General features: G+C 37.3%; 1 protein-coding gene across 1 annotated transcript in view; it reads right to left on the reverse strand.

The window, feature by feature from the left end:
- The window catches only part of CACNA2D3 (calcium voltage-gated channel auxiliary subunit alpha2delta 3), an 868,261-nt gene that overhangs the window by 288,569 nt on the left and 557,619 nt on the right, over nucleotides 1–22,073 (reverse strand). The window contains exons 16-17 of the mRNA XM_063428162.1: nucleotides 18,655–18,735; nucleotides 15,858–15,932 (exon numbers count right to left, since the gene is read on the reverse strand). Of these exons, the coding sequence (XP_063284232.1) occupies nucleotides 15,858–15,932; nucleotides 18,655–18,735 (156 nt within the window). The remainder of the gene's footprint in view (nucleotides 1–15,857; nucleotides 15,933–18,654; nucleotides 18,736–22,073) is intronic.

Consider the following 22,073-nt stretch of genomic DNA (forward strand, 5'->3'; position numbering starts at 1 on the left):
AACCCATTCACACCTCCTGTCACTTTCTCTCCTCCTGCTTATAGCAGCTGGTGATGTCTCTCCCAGTCCATGGTCCTTCGCCTTCTCTACACACACTAAGAAAAACAGAAACCCCACAAACCTTATCACAATACCCTGCCCTTTACCCTCACTTACCAACATTTGGAATGCCTGCTCCATGCAGTAATGTAAAATCAACAGCCATACAAGACCTTTTCATCTCAAACTCACTCAAACTACTTGCACTTACAGAGACCTGCCTGTCCCCCTCTGATAACGCTACTCCTGCCTCTTTATGTTTTGGTAGGCTACAATTCTCTCACACTCCCAGACTCAACTGTAAAGGAGGTGGTGTATGCATCCTTCTCTCCCCTCAATGTACCTTTCAACCAATCATAACTCCCCTACCCTATCCTTTTCTTCTTTTGAAGTTCACACTGTCTGCCTATTTAAACCCTTTAAGAATTGCTATCATCTATTGCCCTCCGGTCATCCTAGGCTATTCATTGAGCACTTTACTTCCTGGCTTCCCCACTTCCTCACATCTAGCACTCCTTCCCTTATACTTGGGGATTTCAATATAGGAATCAACAACCCCAACTGCACTGATGCCTCTTGTCTGCTCGCTGTAACCTCCTCCTTTGGCCTTACGCAATGGTCCAATTTAGTAACCCATACAGTGGGAAACACTCTTGATCTCGTCTTCCCCAGTCTCTGTACCGCCTCTAATCTCTCCAATATTCCTTTTCCTCTATCAAACCACCATCTGCTGACTTTTGACATCGGCATACCTAAGATCCAATTAACACCACCGTCTGAACATCAATCTCACAGAAACTTCCAGTGTCTTGACCTAGAGCATTTCTCCACTAATCTCCAAACTCTCCTTTTATCTATCTCAAACATCACCTGTCCTAGCTCTGCAACCTTCTTCTACAATTCCACCCTCTCCTCTCAACTAGACATCATGGCACCTCCTACATTGAAACGCAGCAAGCGCCCCCCCCCCCAACAACAACCTTGGCACATAGCTCTTTCCTCTGCACAAGTAAATTACTTCAATACCCTCATAACCTCTCTCCCCCGTGAACCCAAATTACTATTTCACACATTTAACTCTCTTCCTCGCCATATTGTTCCTCCTCCACCTACTAACTTGACAGGCCTCAGACTTTGCAACTCACTTCACTGACAAGATCTCTACAATCAGGAAAGAGATCTCTCATCTTTCGTCTTCCCCTTACAATACTTCTCCTAACCTCACTCCCTCTGCTGTTCTATGTTCATTAGCACCCACTACAGCGGAAGAGGATTCTGCTCTGCTCCAGTCCTCCTGACCCACCACCTGCTCTCTAGATCCAATTCCTTCGCATCTCATCTGTACTCTGTCTTCTTCTCTTTCTCTACCTCTCACTAAAATTCTCACTCTCTCTATCTCCTCTGGCATATTTCCATCACCCTTCAAACATGCAACTGTAACCCCAATTCTAAAGAAGCCAAACCTTGACCCTAACAAGGTATTGCCTTTTGCATCCAAGATCCTTGAAAGAGTTGTGTATGCAAGATTGACAGACTTCCTCGAGTCCTATTCTATGCTAGACCCACTTCAGTCTGGTTTCCGCGCTAAGCACTCTGTGGAAATGGCACTGACCAAAGTATCCAATGATCTACTCGCTGCAAAATCTCGTGGTTACTACTCTATCCTAATTCTCCTTGACCTTTCTGCAGCTTTTGACACAGTTGATCATCAACAGCTCCTTCTCATCCTCCGCAATATCGGTCTACAAGGTATTACTCTCTCCTGGTATTCCTCCTACCTTTCCCAGCGCTATTTCAGTGTTTCTTTCTCTGGCTCTGCTTCTTCTCCCCAACTCCTCTCTGTTGGTGTCACCCAAGGTTCAGTCCTTGGTCCCCTACTGTTCTCCATCTACACTGCCTCCCTTGATAAACTCATTAGCCCCTTTTGGGATCCAATATCATTTCGATGTGGATGACACACATTCATCATTCCTCTCCTGATCTTTCCCCGTCCCTCTTGATTAGTGTCTCTGACTGCCTCTCTGTTATGTCTAACTAGATGTCTGCCCACTTCCTTAAACTCAACTTGACCAAAACTGAAATTCTGGTCTTTCCTCCCTCACGTGTTGCTACTCCTGTGTCTATCTCCCTCCATGTCAACAGTGCTAACATCAGCTCCACCACGCACGCTCACTGCCTAGGTGTTCTCTTTGACTCTGACCTCTCCATCACGCCTCATGTTCAGTCTATCACCAAATCCTGACGCTTCCATTTCAAAAACTTTGCGCGCATCAGACCCTACTTAACGCCAGATGCGACTAAGGTGCATGTCCATTCCACTGCCCTTTCCCGCCTTGACTACTGTAATCCGCTTCTAAGTGGTCTTACGTGCTCCCAACTTGCACCGTTACAGTCCATAATGAATGCGGCAGAGAGGCTCATCTTGTCAGCTCGCACCGTCTACACTTCACCCTTCTGTCAGTCCCTACATTGGCTTTCTGTAAGATATAGGGCTCAATTTCAAATTCTGGTTCTTGCTTTCAAATCTCTACATAAAGCTGCTCCCACCTATCTATCCTCCCTTATACACAAGGATGTCCCATCTAGGCCCTTACGCTCTGCTGAAGACTCCCCACTCCCTCTAGCATGTAAGCTCATTGAGCAGGGCCCTCAACCCCTCTGTTCCTGTGTGTCCAACTTGTCTGGTTACAACTGCATGTTTGTTCGTCCACCCACTGTAAAGCGCTGCGGAATTTGTTGGCGCTATATAAATAATAAATACTAATACTAATAATATCTACATATATACTCTATTTTTTAACCTCTGGATACCTGATCTGGATTTAAAGCAATATTTCAATTAATAAAATACTATCAGGCATCTTAAAAACTGTGCTCTAAGGTCACAGTACAGACAGAGACAATTTATAAGGAGACAAATGATACATGTAGCATAAGCCTCTATATATTGTATAAATAGGTACAATGGGACCTCATAAGAGATCCATCTCTAGTTAAATTGCACACAAAGGGTTAAAATAAGTATTAAAAGATACTGCCCACTATACAAGCCAGGTGCTTATATATTAAGAGTATTAGATTTAGCATATTGTAACATTATTCCAGCTGCCAAACCATATTACAATTGGATGTTTGGTTCTACGACGTACTCCTATCTGCATTCCTCATACCTTTCCATTCAGGGTCTGAACGATAAACTTGCATCTGCTTTTAATTATTCTGAATTCAGGGAGAAATAATGCAAAAAATATGTTTGTTTAAAGAACAACAGCCCCCAAACCTCTGCTCTACATCTAAGGAACTTCAAAAAGGTCAGACAAAGCAAAAGGAGACTTTTGTGGGCGACAAACCATTTTTTCAACAATTCATTTAAGTGTGTAACTAGTTATTCCAACAATTTGCTAACCTTCCATTATGTTTTGAAAAGGTTTATACTTTAATGTTGGTAATGAGATAGCAATTTCATGATAAAACAGGGATCTCAGTTGCAGGCCAAAATAGGTGGTTCCTGTGATGTTGGTTAGGGGCCCAGAATTGCCTTGGGGCCCCATTCTTACAGTTAAGGTTTATTTCTCCCTGGTTTGAAAAATGACCTTATTTTATTAAAATAAAAATAAGTACTGTGAGTTTTGTTTTTCTAATAGTTAACAATGCAAACCAAGATATTAAATATATTTTTTTCTAAGCTGCGGAGATGCTATTTTTGCAGGTTGTTGAAGGTGTAAAAGAACGAAACATATCAAAAAGCAAGAAACCAATCTAAAGAAAACTAAAAAAATCTAAAAGAACTTTGAAATAAACAAGGCCACAAGAAATCTATTAACTACTTAAAAGATTATATTTCCCAGTTATATAATGGAACACAGAAGCATTTGAACGGTTTTATCATTTTTTCTGACAAGCATAACTGGTGATTTTCCAAGCTCTGTGCAATAAGGGTAAGTGTAGGTTATCTGTATCAGACAGAACTCCCCAGAGAGAAATGAGATTTTCTGAGTATGGCAAGCTAACCCTACATGAGTAGAACATTAATGTACAGTCTTTGTTTTCTAATATTAAAAAGAATTAGTTTTTACTGAATTTGCAGATTTATGATGACTTAATGACACTTTAAGAATCCTTAATTTTGTACAATAAACAGCAATGGGTAAACGTTTGATTTAAACTGCGTGAGTAAATGTCCAACTAACAAGAACATAACTAGGGGTTTATTTACTAAACTGATAGAAAGGTTCCCAATTGATTTTGGTTATCTTTTTTTTTCTTTAATGATTCTAAAATGTAACGTGTATGATTTAAAACCCTTTTACTGTGCAAAGCATTAAATGACACATTTTTTTTTTTTCCCAATTAAATGCAGTTTATTTTTTATAGATTCTCCAGACTGTGCCCTAATCATTTACATAAACAAATCATAAAAAAAATAAAAGTTGACTTTATTTAATAAATGTTAAAGCATCCATTGATATTAGTCGGTTTGTTAGCCATTTTGTTTGTTGAAGCAACATGTTCATCCATCTATATAAGGATACATGTCCATTTACAATCATTAAAGTGATGCAACGTTGATACGTTAGAGGTAACCTGATTACAGTCACATCGTTCAAATTTTACAAAATGAAATAAAACATTGAAAATTACCCATAATTTTTAACTTTTTTTTTCATGAGACGCCCCATTTTCTTTTAAAATAATAGTAAAGATTTGGGGAATGACATTAAAATCCAGTTCAAACAAGGCAAAGCCAGGGCAAACATTACAAATTAAGAGGATAGATTAAAACCTAGTTTCATCTGTCGTCTACTCTGAATGCTTTCTCTGTTTTGACTGAAAGGTGCAAAGGACAGAGCTAATACGGAGTTAAGATGGAGGCACCCACTTGCAGGATACAGAACTGTGGGTTTGTACATTTAATTGGATTTTTCACACTTCACAAATAGACATTTGTTAAATACAGGGATTTTGTGGAAATTGACAAGATAAAGCTGGAATACTATAACACACAAAAACTTACAAACATGTGGAACACAATTTGTCATAACAGGATAAACAAATGCATGTTGAGAGAGAAAATATATAGCAACTAGCATTTGTTTATTCTGTTTTGATAAATTGTAATCCAAGTACGTATATCATATTGTCATATTCTTTGTGTGTGTATATCCCAGCTTTATTTATATGCTGAAGAAGAGCGCCTTGTGCACAGAGACTTTTCAAATAATTGGTTAATGATTAACCAATAAAGGTAAAGGTCATTTTTTTTAATTTTGTTTTTTTTAGTTTGTGATTGTACGAGCAAATTATGTTTAGATGTTAATTGGTTAACATAGTATCATTCTCTTGCTCTTCCATTAAGCTTTCTAAATATGTTTTTCTAGGCTCTCATTATTTTTAAGGAAATCTCTGTATTCTAAATAAAAACTGTTGTGTTTATAGTGGGTGATGCATAGTTAGATGAGGAGGTGAAAAATTATCCGTGACTGCTATGTTAGTTATTTGGACACGCAGTTACTCAAATTCACATTGGGCTGTGTGGCTCATCCTATACACACAGAGGGGTGTATTTTCAGAGGAAAACTTGGCATTTCTTCTGATTAATATGAATTGCACTGTCTACCTGTAAGACATCTTACCTGTATTGCATCATGTAGAAACTCATCCCTTTTTTTCTTTCTTATAACATATCTTTTCTACTTTTTAAAGTCTAATGCAAATATAATTTTATGACATTGTTCTCTTTTTAAACAACTCCAATATTATCTAGTATGCACAATAAAAAAACTAATCGGATATTTATACATAATAATATAGACAAGGGAAACCTAAACCCTACTGTTCCGTTTCTACCTGGATTAGAACCTGTTTTTTTGTTAGCATGTTTTGTAACAGAATAGGAAGTGGGGAAGAGACCCAGTGTTCTAGGATTCAACAAGGAATATAGTCGCCGTTGGTACAAGGAGGGTTGGGAACAATAGATTACATTTTTATTGCTTTAAATTTTAATGGAAATGTTAAACGTGAAGGCTGCACTATTTGAAAATATAAAGTAAGTATAAATATAACCTGCTAACACACATTGAAAAAACACTTTATATAGCATTGAAAAATTAGGAGGGATTTACCCTAATCCCCAGGATCTTGCTGCTGACAGGGGCGGGGGCAATTTTCGTAGATTTTTAGAAATTCCAAAAACATTATTTTACAAGGAATCAACTTTAACACTGGCAATTGGATTCACTAATGGCTAATCTTTTGGCCAACTATTGAGGACTACATTTCCCATGAAATTTATCACTGAATATGCGTACTAAAAATATGCAACGTGTATACTGTACATATGCTCACATGCCACATACCAAAATCAATTATTTTGATGTCAAAACATGCATTTTTTTTTCACTGAAGTCTATTGGATTATAATGGATACTAAGACTATTTTAGATTATATGTATTTTGTTTTACATGCTGTATAGAAGTTAGCATGTTAAAAGCAAATAAACATATAGACATTTTTGTTTTGCTTTGTTGCAACTGACTTGCTTTTTCCTTTAACAATATTTTTTGTGCCATTAATAAAAAGCTTATACATATCAAAACCTCATTATTACAGACATCCCCAGTTATTTTGCACATTTAAACTTGATTCAATGCTTTATCTAAAGTCACAACGGGACAAGACAGCGATCAAACACAGCGATCGCTGCATCCAAGTCATTTTCCGAGTTTTTACTACGTTATGAATTTCCTTAACATTTTATTCTATGGCTTTTTTTCCCCCCTTTCAAATGAAATCCCACATGGCAATACATAATGCAGTACTTATTTAATTCTAATATATTACATTTAAAATTAAACCTGACATTGAACATAAACATGTAGAAAAGAAATGAAATATTTATGTGTTTTAATAGCTAGCTTATGCTTTGTCAAACACAAGCAGGTAAAAAGAATCTAATCCCCTTAACTTTATTTTCATGAATGGTAAACAGCAAATTAATTACATTCCTACAAATACTTTTAAGTTAAAAAATACTGTGTTAAGCTGGGGGTGGAGGGGGGAGGAAATCGGATTTTGTTCTACACTGGGATAAAGCGTAGCCAGTCCTGCATACCTGAGCAATTGCATCAACTGCATTGTATGTATCAACTAACTGCAGAACTATACATTGTAAACACATGTATGCTGCAAATGTTGCCTTTGAACAATAAAAAAAAAAACAAAAAACCATAAACTACTGTGGGATCCAAATTAGAATACTTACTTTAAGGACTTCATGGTAAAAAATTATTATGTTAATGCTTTATTTAAAAAAAAAAAAAAAAAATTACAAACCTAAAGCTCAAAGATTTAGACAGTATCATTTTTTTTTATCACCAGTTTGCATGTCAGATTGTTACAATCTGTGCTTTAAAATCTTTCAGATGTCTTCAGGAAGTCTGAGGGTTTGCCGGGAGATATGTTAAAGAGACTGAATTCTCTTTATCTATGGATTTGCAGATCATCTCCAGTGGATTGATAACTGGTAGCTTAGCGTGTTACATAATAGAGGTGTGGGGGGGGGGTCCGTTGGGGGTGGATTGCTGGTGGAATTCGCAAAGAAAGACTAGAGATATAATGAGATTTTGGAGGCTACAACTTTTTTTGAATTTTCAAATTTAGAAGTGCAAGTAATTTGACAGTACCGATTGATTATAGTAAAAATGTTTTAATATTTGTATTTTTTTTAGCTACTTTCTAAGTTGTTACACATACCTAATAGAGTAGATTCTGGGATTATAGCTGACTTTTGTAATATGCATACTGGTAAGCCTCACTTTAGACTTCTACTTTAGACTGATTTTGTTCTGCCAACAGTTTTGTCCAAAAATTCTATTCAGTTAAAGACCTCTGACACTAATTTAAGGTTTGGCTTATCCGAATGTCGTCCATGAAAAATATTTTTATGAGCAAAAAAGGGAGCGAAAATTGGCCAATCCGTGTACTGCAAAATATATACAGGAGCAGTAAAAACAACAACAACAAATAAACAACCTATATTTCAATATTATATATATTTCCAAAATATATAATATATCAATATAATGTGCTTTAGTGCTCCTTCTATTTTTATCTATTTGGTGACTTTCTACTTGCTCTGTGCATAAACTCAACATTTAGTGACTTCCATAGCTATCAAACATCTATGTTCCCATTATTCATCTATATTCTTGCCATCACAGGCAGAACTCAGATTTCCGAAGCAAGTGAACATGCTTGTCCATTGCACTAGTCGTTTGTATGGTTATAGGTCCCTATGACTCTTCGGAGATACGGACTTCGGCCCAACCACCGATCGACCTTAGTTTGGACAAATACACAAGCATAATGGACATAACTACACCAGGATAGAACAAGTACAATTCTACACTATTTACCAAATTGCCAAGACTTTGTAAGACTTACTAAGTGACTTATGAGTGAATATCAAACTTTAATACAGTTTTAGGTCAACTATGTTTTAAGACATTTCTCAAGGTATTTCGAAATTTACTCACTGCAGTGTATAACCGTGCATTGTTTTTGTCCTTTCTGTATGTCCTGAGATTCCCTGAGAATCTTGTAGTATTTTCCTCTGAGACTAATATACTGAATAAAGAAGCTGTTGACTCAGGGCTTACCTTGAACTAAATCAGGTAAAGTAATCACAAATTCATTCGGGTGGCAACCAAATTTGGTGGTTGCTGCTAAATACAATAGGCATATTTAACGATCGTGGCTGTAGCTGTAATAGCTCAGTTCTGCCATTGCTGGGAATGGTTCATCTGTAAATGAAATTGTTTGCTCAAGCAAAGAAATGACCAGTCTAGTGGCCAAGGTAAGAGTTAACAGAGTTAAGTTTGGTAAAAAAAAAAAGAATTAGCATGAAGAAAAAATGCTCTAAACACTTTAAACTTCATGCAGAAGGATTTCTTCATGTTTTTTAGGCAATATCTCACCAAAGCGAATACACAGCAATATTTGTTTTCACAAAGGTTGTGGTAAAGATATTTAGCTTCAGTACCTAACAAAGCATTTGGGTTATGTAGAGGCATTTACTAACTTATACATTATGCATGTGGCCTGAAACTCCTGAAAGCATTGTGTGATCCATATTTTATACTCTATAAAGTCTAACCTAATCTAAAGTTTTCTGTATTAAATATGTTTAAAGAACATTTTAATAGTAGCCACTATTTACTACTTAGAACCCATTGTATTAGAATTTGTATGTAGTTGCACTGAATTTAAGTGGAATGCTTATATACATAATTCACACTACACAGGCAAAACAATTCTAGTTTTTAGCATCTCTAAAAGACTTACTTCAACAATCCCATAATGCCATGCACTATATGCAAATTTATCACAAATAACTTTTCCATTGTACATATTTCTTGCCCTCTTCTTTAGTTTAATGTAACATTATGCTGCTACTTAAAAAGGTCATGCATGGGTTTCAATCCAAATGGACCAATGCCCATAAATGTACTAACTCTTTCACTCTTTGGGGGTTTATCATCCCTGATGTAGCCTTATCCAAAGATGGATATCTCAGACAGCACAAAGCTAAACATTAACAAACTTGTGGTGAGATGAAATAGTGACAAAATTCCCAACTGATGTAAGCACATTCTCAAATGTGCTTGTTTGTGTCTTTCACACATTGCAAAGCAAATAAAATAATGTGCACAACATACAGCAGTTCATAAAGATTGTATTTCAAAAAGATTGCTATGCATGGTACGTAAAACAGCATTGTCACTTAACTCTTTACCCTGCATTTTTAATGCTCACTTACCAATGGGCTCCTACTTAATACATTGTATATCATCTAGGCCCTTTATGGGTTAATTCAATTACTGTAGAAAAAGGTATCCACAACTCTTTATTGGCCAACACAATGGATTATATTTTGCTTTCTGTTCTTCTTCTTATAATTATGGCAATTTAATAAGTTAAGTCTTAGGTTTGTAGAGAAGAAAAATATAATATATCCTTAACATTCTTTAGGTTTTATATATATATATATATATATATATATATATATATATATATATATATATATATACACATTTATTTATATAGGTTTAATATATATATATATATATATATATATATATATATATATATATATATATATCCTAAAGAATGCTAAGAATGATATATTATATATAAACCTTAAACCAGCTATAAATCAATGCACTTTTCAGGCTGGTTTTGAATAAATAAGAAAATCAAATTACCAAACAAGTCAGCGAAAACTTAGATTTGGGATAAAAAAAAACCACTGCATTCATTGCAGTACAGCAGTGCCACCTACTGGAATATTGTAGAACTGTCATAAGAAAGACCAATTTAACATGTCTTCGCAGAACGTGTCTCGAAAACCATGTTAAATAAAAAAAAAAAAACTTTAAAAGATTAAGCATGATAAATTATATCACACAACTAATGAGATCCCTGAAATCTTGTATGATGGAAATTTTCTGGAACATTCTTGAACACTGGAGAACTACCATACTTAAGTTCAACAACATTTATATAAATAACAACATGGCTCAAACATTGTTTCACAAAAACTGAGAAAATAACTCAAAGGTTAACATGGTTTATTCTATCATACAGCTGGTAGAATTCATGAAATCCTGGGTGCAGCCTGCTACTTAAAAAAATCATCAAGTAAAATAAAGGGGTGACTGGGGCTTGTGTGTTTAATAATAAACAATCAATAATAATTCTTCAGAAAAGAAGTAATCATATGTTATATATTTATATATATATACACATTCCCAAAAATTACTGGCACTCTTTGGTTTTGTTCGTTCAGTTTATTGTTGGTACATCCAAAACCGAGTGCAGGTAATTGTTTGGAATTTCTTTTGTTATTGTGACTTGGCACCAGGTATCTAATATTTATAGTATCTAATATTTATAGTATCTAATATTTATAGTAGGAGTGCAAGAGATTCAAATTTATATATATATATATATATATATATATATATATATATATATATATATATATATATTAATCTAAATCTATATTACAATATACTAGAAAACAGAGGTGACCTCACTCACATTTTCCTGAGCCTTAGTCCTAGCTCTAAGACACAGAACTATGACTCATAGGGTCCTAGAGGGAAGTCAAATGCCACATTTCTGGTACCTCTCTTAAATTGCTTCTAGTGTTGATATTCACCTGATAATTATCAGTTTACCTCTAAATATATACAATGCAGTAACATGATATTGGAAGTGTCAGCCTGCAAACTCTTTCTAAGGGCAACTACTTCAATTAAAATACGTTCGGTGGAGACTTTTATTTGACGCAAGGTCAACAGATCATTCTTAGGGTTCATTTGTAGCTTGGTGGATATCTATTCACTGAAATATAACATCACAACCTGGCTTCCAGTGCTTCAGGCCATTACTGGCAACAAGACTGGGCTATACAGGAAAGCTTGACCAGTACAGATATATGCTCCATTAAAGTCACAACGACAATAGGTTGAACCCATAATAGCCATATGGGTCTGCGGAAGTCTCTGCTATGCCTGTACTTGATGAATGATATAAGTTATTAAAGGTTTATGATTGCATAAAATCACTGTATAAAATCATATGAATAGTATGTTTTCTTCTTTTTTTGTTTGAGTGACATTTTTACTTGTATCATGAATACTTGACGTAAAGGGTCACTGAAAGCACCAACACAACTTTAGCGTAATAAATTATTTGCCATTTAGTAGTTAAATCACTTTTATTATGCAGTCCTATTCATGCTTCCCCTGGCTGTGACTCACACAGCCTCTCTACACGCTACCTTAAGAGAAGTCTTCTTTTAACTTTTCTTATTGCACACTATGTTTAATTTAGAATTTATTATCTCCCACTCTGTTAATGCCTGCTATAGCCTGCAGTAGCCTTCTATGTGTGATTAACGTTCACTTAATGGGACACTCCGGTCACCAAAGCAACCTCGTCTAAATGAAGTTGTTATGGTGCAAAGAGGCCCATAAATGCACTCTTAGCTTAGGGGTTTAAATCGTTCTTGAACAGTTTAACCCCAGAGATTACCTACAGGTCCCCCAGGTGGCATCTGTCTTCAGAATCTGAGTTACAGAATCTGAGTTACAGGCAGAGTGCTGCCAGGCAGGGGCACCGCTGATTGGTTAGAGTAGTTAGCTGATGCTCTAAGCCAATCAGTCACTCCACATTCATAAAAAAAGGCATCGCTTCCATGCTTCCTGTAACACAGATTCTGAACCGTATGCAGCCTGTGGCTGAATGACTGTGTAGATCCCAGCTAAGGGAAGAGTAGATAGGGCTGCATAAACAAAGTGATTTAACTCGTAAATGGCAGAGAGTTGAGCAGTGAGACCGCTGGGGCATAATCTATACACTAAAACCACTGGTTTGGGGCTTGCATATCCCTTTAATCTTTCTTTTAGATTCCTACCTCATGTATTTATAACATTCTTCAAATGTGTTGCAGAAGAGCAAAACTAGACAGTATTCCCTCTAAGTTCGTTTTCCATTTTTGGGTACATGCTGATGCTGGGATTGCCTTTTTGTGACCAGCACCAAATAGCATCTAGCTATAGATCATGATAAAGATCGAGTATGAATTTGCTAGATTGCTTAATTAGACATGGGAAAGAACATTGTTTATACCTAAATGTTTCTAAAACAGGATTCCCATAGAAAATAAAACTAAAAAATGGTTCTGAGAAGTTTACATTTTAACTTTATTTAAACAATCTAACATTCAGCCCTTTTATACATACAATAAAACTGCATGTAAACAAAGAACGTTCTTGATACTGGTCTGGTTAGGGGAGAGAATATTGTCTTGTTTGGAACACAATGAGATATTTAAAGCAAGTTTGTTTTTGTGTTTCGGGTTATTTATGTAGCAGTTTAAACAAAGTGAACTCATATCCTCATATTTCAGTTGAAATTATATACATTACTTTGGTACCGTATATTTCTATTTCGCTATGGAAATCTGTATCAATGTAATATAGTCGGTATATTACATTGATACAGCGCTACGGAATCTGATAGCGCTATATAAATAATAAAATAATAATATATCTAACCTATTCAAAATTTTATCATTTAGATAAACACTTTCTCTGTGCTATATAATTGTATTCTAAATTAACGTTAGTATTTACATTTGGTGATAGGTTTTCTTAAAGGACCTCTCTAGTGCCAGGAAGGGGTTAAACTTACCTCTTTCTCCAGCGCCGGGCGGGGAGCTTTCCTCCTCCTCTCCTTCTTCCTCGCGACGTCATCGGCTGAATGCGCATGCGCGGCAGGAGCCGCGCTCGCATTCAGCCGGTCGCATAGGAAAGCATTTACAATGCTTTCCTATGGACGCTTGCGTGCTCTCACTGTGATTTTCACAGTGAGAAGCACGCAAGCGCCTCTAGCGGCTGTCAATGAGGTTTTGGAGGCTGGATTAACCCTCAGTATAAACATAGCCGTTTCTCTGAAACGGCTATGTTTATAAAAAAAAAGGGTTAATTCTAGAGGGACCTGGCACCCAGACCACCTCATTAAGCTGAAGTGGTCTGGGTGCCTAGCGTGGTCCTTTAATGCCTTAAGGACACAGCTTCAGAAATAAAAGGGATACATGACAGAATATTTCCATCATGTGTCCTTGAGGGGTTAATATTATGGATGGCATTATATTAGTTCACATTTTACTGATCAGGATAAAGCACAAGCAGGAATATTTTAGAATTTGTGCTCCTCTTTATGGATGTAAGGATGCTACTGTGTTATACTTAATATAAGTGCTGGAGAGAGCTATGTGTGAGCTTGTGTTTTGCACACATTTTCTTTTATAACAATAATGAAATCATATTTGCAAAAAAGTTACATTTGTTTTAGTTTAATCACATCACAGCCAGCAGCGTCACTGAAGTCTGAATTTGAGAACATTAAATGCAAACTGCACAGCTGAGGCTAAAAGAATAATTCTCCAACTCAGCTATAGTCAAAGCTTACCCTATTTAGCTTCATTTTTTTAATATTAATTTAATTTACTAAAATTCTGATTTGAACGAATAAGCCTGAAAGCCAAAGGATGTATATAATAATAATGGTTGTATATACTAATAATATCACATATTAAAAAAAATATATAAAATTTTGACAACTGCCATTGTGACCATATGAACCTTCTATGCTTTTCTGTGTACCAGATTTACAGTAAACCAGAGGGAGTGCCTCTACTAAACTGCAAGTTATTCTGAGTTAAGTAATGACTTGCTTAATGAAGACCAGTTTTAATATTTTGCCCTGAATTTTCCAAGTGGGCTTTCTAATCACCTCAAATTTCTGTTAGGGGAACCGGATCCAAAATGTTTTCTTTGAATTGAATCAAGAGATGGCTAGGGGTGACCTTCAAAGCATGAGATTTCTCAGATGCTGTACATTTGCATGATTGCTATGGGTATAGGTTTATTCACTAAATAGACATTTGTGGAAAGTTGACAACCAACTTGCAAACTGTTAACCAGACTATTTAGTAGGATAAAATGTCTAACCAAAAGATAAAAAGGAAAAAGAAAAAAAAAAACACACATAGCAACCAGACAAATATTCTCCTGGAGGCTCTGTGTTAGACAGCTGGCTTTTGGGATTTAGGGCAGTGTCATATTATGTATGTATTTTTTTACATTTTTCATCCAAATAAAGCGGAAGGGTAGGGGTTCCCTCTCCATTTCCTTTTTTAGTGTATATCTATGTGTATTTTTTCATACATTAAAAATGTAGTTAATTTATGCCAAAAATTTGGTCATGTGACCACATACCAGCAAGTGGGTGATTATACAATAAATGTTGGTACTTGGGAAAACTGAGAAATAATTAGTGTGTACATTTAGATGCATGACAAATTTTGTCAGTGATGATGTCCTGTTGTAATATGTTAACCTTTCACTTCTACACATATTAGCATACCGCAATTAAAATTCCGAAAGACCAATGCCCTTTCTGGATATTTTTTTTTACAGTGTTTTTTTTTTTTGTTTTTTAAATGTGCATACAGTAATTATTATTGTAGTATTACATCATTAATTATGCCCAATGCATATGTTATTGTTAAGAAAGCCATTGTGTGCTATGTTTGAGGTCATACCCCAGGACCCACTGTCTGATTTTGGGCAAAGTGCCAAGAAAGAATAAGAGAGAATGCCAACAAGTCAGGATAATAGATCCCTCTCTGTTTACCTGCTAGAACAAAGGAGTTTCGGGGGGGGCGATGAGGGATGGATAATAATGTAAAGTGCGTGTATGGCTGTGTTTGTTTCTATGGGTTGTTGTGTGTTTGTGCATTAACATATATGTGCCTGTATGAATGCATGTATATGTATGTTTCCATGTATGTCTGTTTATGTATTTTATTGGTGTTAGAGAGTGGCTGTGTATGCATGCTAGTGTGTCAGTGTGTGTTAGTGCATGGATTCCTGTGTTTGTTTGTTTATGTGTACTGCAATGTGAATATTTGTTAGTGTATGTGCACTAGTGTGTTTTTGAACGTGTACAAGGATGAATCTGTGTGCTAATATGCATCTATGGATGTGTGCTAATGTCTATGTCTATGTGTGTTTACTAGTGTGATGCTAATTAGATTTATTGGTTTGCATAAACTACATTAAAGTCATTAGCACTTGTAGCCTTATTTATAGTGGGGCTACATGCTCTTTGATCAGAGTAAATATTGGCTATTAGAGTGCTAGCCAATTATTGTACCTGATTATGGTAATTAACTCCACCTTACCAGTGGCCTCAGCTCTGGGTGCGTCAGAATATATCCATTGTTTGTTATAGCAAATGCGTATCCGTGAATTCCCAGCTGAAAGAGAAATGGAACATGTTTAATTTTTTGTGAAACTAACGATATATAAAGTAGCTACAAATTCCACAGCTCAGCAGTTTAAACACTTCTGTGCAATAAGTAAAACCCAAGTAAAGATGTTTGGCTTACTCTTATCTTTCAAACCAGACCTCTAAAAGGGGCGCACTGTATATACCGAACTGAAACATGCATGTCAAAGCTCCATTAAGGCACTCCAAGCACCATAACCACTGGGGCTTCCAACTGTCCATTGTACGCCTGGTACTGTAAGCACTACAATCCACTGTAGTGGTTATGGTGCTTGGAGTGTTCCTGTAAAGGGATTCTGTTAGGAAGATATAAAGGTCCCCCACCCCACTCACGGTCTGATAAGGTTAAAAAAAAAACTTGTGCCGAGTGTCGCCAGTGCATTAGGTCATCCCCATGGGTAAGCATTACTTCAATGCTTTCCCATCCAATCCTATTGCCCATAGAATTTCACTGACGCTGGATGCCTCATGCAGAATGTAGGGATGTCCAGTGTCATTTAGAGTCTGATACACTTCAGTAAGTGCCTTTAGTGGCTGTCTGTTAGACAGCCACTAGATGTCTTAGTACAGCAATGTAAACATTGCAGTTTCTCTAAAAATGAGCTTAAAGGGACACTGTAGGCACCCAGACCACTTTTGCTAATTAAAGTGATCTGGGTGCACTGTCCCATATGCACTCAGTGCTGCAATGTTAAACATCAGCTCTAAGTCTGCCCACAGTGGCTGTCTACCAGATAGCCACTAGAGGGCTTCCTGAATTGAAACAGACTTTTGGTCTGGTATCTGATGCTGGACGTCCACATGCTCTGCATGAGAACATCCAGCATCAGATTTTTCCTCATAGGAAAGTATTGATTCAATGGAGGGAGCTATAGTGCCAGGAATACAGATTTGTATTCCTGGCACTTATAGTATTCCTTTAAGTGTTTTGATTGCCTATAGTGCCCCTTTAACTCAAATGAACAAACTATCCTTTTAATGTCTCCATTAAAGGGACACTCCAGGCACCCAGACCACTTCTGCTCATTGGAGTGGTCTGGGTGCCAACTCCCACTACTCCTAACCCTGCAAGTGTAATTATTGCAGTTTTTTATAAACTGCAATAATTACCTTGCAGGGTTAACTCCACCTCTAGTGGCTGTCTATTAGACAGCCACTAGAGGGAACTTCCTGCTCTATAGCACAGGAAACCTGTGCAAGAGCGTCGCTGGACGTCATCACGCTGTGTGAGGACCTCCAGCGTCGCTCAAATCCCCATAGGAAAGCATTGAAATTCGTTTTCAATGCTTTCTTATGGGGAGACGTAATGCGCATGCGCATTAGGTCTCCTTGGCCGGTGGGCGGGATCAGTCTCGCCCACCGGCCGACGGAAGAACAGGGAGGAGCGTCCCGGAGGAGGAGACAGCGGCGAGGGACATCGCCGCTGCCTCAGGTAAGTGACTGAAGGGGTTTTCACCCCTTCAGTAACCGGGGATTGGGGGGTGGGAGGGAGAGGGACCCTTTCCCTTTAACCTTGGCAGTCAGCGCCCTTAGGTGGATTCTTAAAACAAGATGCATAACAAGGTATGTATAAAGTTCAAGGTGAGTGGCAATACATAAAGCTGAAGCTACCAGTATCCCTAGATTTACTGTTTATTATGTGTTTATGTATGCTGTTTATGTTTATTACGTTTATTATGTGGTGAAAACCTGGGAGAAACAAAGAGGTGTGTATTTATATTGAGCTATCACTAGCATATGGGAGAAGCCAACTGGTAATAAATGAAAGGCTCTTTTGAAAAGAGATTTAAAAAAATGAAAAATAAAATTAAAAAAACTTCCATTTAAATATTTGCTCCTGAAAAGAAAGTGGGCTATAACTCTGCATTATACAGCACAACTGATCGATTCAAGGCTACTCAATTCTGTAGAAGATTCCAGCTTCGGTTATCAAAGGCTCAATTATTTCATACAGTTGGGACAAAGGCATATGAGAGGAAAAAAGCACATGCAGTTTACAATGTTCAAGCCAGACATAGCCAAACACCTGCGTTCCATTCACCGGAACCCCATCTGGTTTACGCCAGTGTTGCAATGGAACATTTTATTTCAATTGCAGCACAGAGAACAGAAGTTACAAGAAATCACTAGGATGGAAGGCACACATTAACTGCTTCTATATTTTCCAGAATTATTCCTCCAACAACTCTTTTTTGATCACGTGATGACATAGGATATCCAATAATTCAATAAAACAATGTTAAACGCCATCATTTCTATTAAAGTCTTGCGATCAAAGTAGCAATGATCGGAAAATGTGATTTCGTCTTAAATAGCTAGTTGTTCCTAGTAGATAAGAGCGAAATATCCCCGAAAATTAACAACCTTCACATTCACTTATATTATAGTGCCTACGGGTGGTCGTGACTCTCAATGACTGAAGTGTTGGTTATTAGCTGTAAATCTAAATGGATATTTTATGTGCGCTCAAAATGAAATACCTCAAATGTGCTATGCTCATTCTAATTTTTTTGTCCAAATAATTTGTTTTTATTGTAGACTTTTGTTCACTTGGCAGGAAGAGTCGTTTCTATGCTAGTATTCACCTGCAGGTGCTACGATGGCATTTGACGGGATTACCCTCAGGCATTCTTGCATTGGGTGCGGTGTAAATCATATAAATAGGTTAGCATTGAATTTGGAAGATTTACCTTATATTTTGGAATGGCCTTTAAGAGTTCTTTCACGGGAACATCTGTGCCTACCACACCTAGCAAAACCCCCTTTGATCTCTGTTCAAAATAAGAAATAAAAAAAAAATACAGGCTTCTTAGGATGGTAAACAATCAATAGTAAAACATTACAATCTTTTGCTAATTATTTTCACGTTGCCATAAATCTAGTACAGTATACAGATGACTACGGTCTTTGTTCTGCTGTTTCAAAGACACTGATGGATAGAACGAAAAGTCAAATGAGCAGAAACAGCTGTCATTTTTAACTCTGTGTGAATCACTTTACAACAGAAGAGGTTTATCAACAGCAATCAACAAATATGTGTTTCTAAAACAAATCAGCCGAAACTTGACACATTTTTGCTCGCAATTATACCAAGCATTTTTATCATCTTTATCATGGACAAATGTTTTAACTGGAAAATCTGTAGACCGCGCAAATTAGCTTATTGCGACTGTAGCCTTTTTTTTTTTTACCACTAGATAAAAACGTTTAATTTTTGTTAAAGGAACACTCCATGCACCATAACCACTACAGCCCACTGAGTAATTTGTCAGAGTAATTTAAAAATGTCCTACTAGGTGCCCATGGTGGGAGAATCTCTTGCAAAAGAATCTGGTTCGCTTCACTGGGCTAAGCAGAGATGTACTGGACCACACTAATTAGTGAGGTCCTTCCATCACGGGACGCCCAGATGCAGCACGGGCACAGGCAAGGGCATTCCTCACACCATAACCACTTTAGCAGTTTTTTTTGCTTTTTTTTTTTATTTTTTTAAAAGAGTTTATGAACTTTATATGATATTTAATCATTTAGTTCTATTTTTTGTTTCTCAGATCAATCATGATTACCGCCCAAGTTAGATGATTGTGTTTTATCTGCTTGGTGAATTTATGTTTTATTTTGACATGGATATCTTTGTTCAAGCAACAGCAGTGAGTTTTCAGATTTCTCAGCATAATATAGTGGTTATGGTGCATGGAGTGTTCTTTTAAGCCTCAAGTTTAAACCCTGACAGTTCACAAGCACTCGTCATGTATCAAAAAGAGATTTTTGACAAGTGTCAAATACATCAAAATGCTTTAAAAAAAAAATCTGCCTTTGTTTTAAAAATCAAGACAAATGTTGCTTACTTTGGTACATAGAGGAGCAAAAGGTGTGTCTACACATTCCAAAATACGTTTACATGACTTTTCCTGTTTCATGGAGCTGGCTGAACGCTTTATTGTGGCACTCACCAGATGTTACAGAGAAATTTTGATATGAAGATCAAAGAGTTTTGAAAGACTCTTAAACGTTGCCAACATTGTAAATTATCAATCCTTCATTTCTCAAGTCTTGGGGGTGGCAGCTGTATTTCTGCCGTAGAACCTGGATTACTGCTAAATAGCTTTAGTGTTATTTAGAGAAAGAGACATCAAGAGGCCTTATTCACTAAACAATGAGTTGTGGAAAGAACTCCAGACTTGGAAACGGTTTCACCTTATTTATCAACTCATTGTTTGTCGAATAAACCCCCCCTCCTCGATGATTTGTTTGCATGATCTCAATATAAATTAATTTTAAGCAGAGCCTTCTTTTTGTATTGCTTCTGTTACATTCTGTAATTCAAATATTCTCATTCTATTATTGTAAAACACTGTGGAATATCTTTGCACTATATGCATGGTAATATTAATAATAACATTGTATTAGGGACATCTAAGCAGGGCCGGATTAAGAGCACACTGGGCCTGGTGCTAACAATTATGATGGGCCTAATTACGGAATCTTATCGACCAAAAACACTAAAACAGTCATTCCTCCCAAGCGTCATGTATCTGATGGAGATGGTGCTGGAGGGAAACTCATAGGATGCAGCTATAAGAAAACACATACTCTATGCTAATCTCTCTCTTATTTATGCTTTCATCTTTCAAGTAAATCCATAACCCCCAACATCAGTGTCCAGTGAAGCAGGAAGTTAATGGGCGGGGTAAAAGGGTGGGCCACTGGTGCGAATCACGTGATCAGACCTGACAAAAGGGGAGAACATGCCCAAAAAGGAGGCATGCCTGTCCAAAGAATTTGAAGGACAGCCAGGCATGAATGCATGTCAGGTTGCCTGCCAATCCTGCAGGCTGTCCAACTAAGGGCATACTATGCAGGCAGCACCCTGAGCTTGACATAAATGCATCTAATGACGCGCTCACTCCATGCTTTCCAAGGACTGTCCCCTAGCACTCGCTGGTCCACTTGTCTCCTTACCTTCTTACTAGCAGGCAGAAGTTCCTGGTATATAGTCAGAGACAGAGAAAAGGTGTATGTAGTGAGTGTAGAAGAAAGGGGACATGCCACAGTGTTAGAGAGACCAACGTTTGCATTACCTAAACTAATTTTATTGTCAGCCAGTCCACACACAAGTTTTGTTACCATACATCCCTCTTAAGCTTCCAAACTTAAAGGGACACTATAGTCACCAGAACAACTACAACTTGTTGTATTTGTTCTGGTAAGTATAATCATTTCATTCGGGCCTTTTGCAGTAAACACTGTCTTTTCAGAGAAAATAACTCCACTGGCCACTCCTTAGATAGCTGTTAGAGGTGCTTCCTGGGGCAGTACTGCCTAGTGTGCAGCACTGCCATTCAGTGTCTCCACCCTCTGCATGCAGACACTGAACATTCCTCATAGAGATGCATTGATTCAATTTATCTTTATGAGGAGATGCTGATTGGCCAGGGCTATGTTGGACTTGTGCTGGCTCTGCCCCTGATCTTCCTAGTTGACAGTCTCAGCCAATCCTATGGGGAAGTATTGTAATTTGCTCAGACCACCACTTCTGATGATGTCAGCAGTCAGTTCAGAGGCAGAGCCAGCAGCTGCAGACTTGAATACAAGTTATATTTTACTATACTTAGGGAGGCAAGAAGGGGCCAGGGTGGTGGTTTTAACATAATAGGGTCAGAAATACATGATTGTGTTCCTGACCCTATAGTGCTCTTTTAAGCAAGAGTATGTGAAGAGTAGTTAGGGTTGCCATCTTTCTTCGAAAAAAAATACCAGCCTTAATCATTTTTATAATCAAAAGGAGTGAATCAGAGAAAATTCTGTAAAAACACCAACAAACTACTCACAGTTTGATTCTGCTGTATAGATGGGTTGCTCCCAGTGTCTCATTCTCGCAAGTCACCCAATGTCTCAGTGTCCCTATGTATCACAGTGTCAGTGTCCCCATGTCACCCAGTCCCCTAGTCTCCCAGTGTCTCAGTGTCCCCATATGTCACTAGGATACTGGGGACACAGTGAGACATAGGGACATTGAGAGACCCGGGGACACTGAGAGACATGGGGACACTGAGACATTTAGGGAAACTGGCAGACATGGGGACAGTGAAACATTTGGGGACACTAG

Source organism: Pelobates fuscus, chromosome 7 (assembly GCF_036172605.1).
Source record: "Pelobates fuscus isolate aPelFus1 chromosome 7, aPelFus1.pri, whole genome shotgun sequence".
Lineage (NCBI taxonomy): Eukaryota > Metazoa > Chordata > Amphibia > Anura > Pelobatidae > Pelobates > Pelobates fuscus.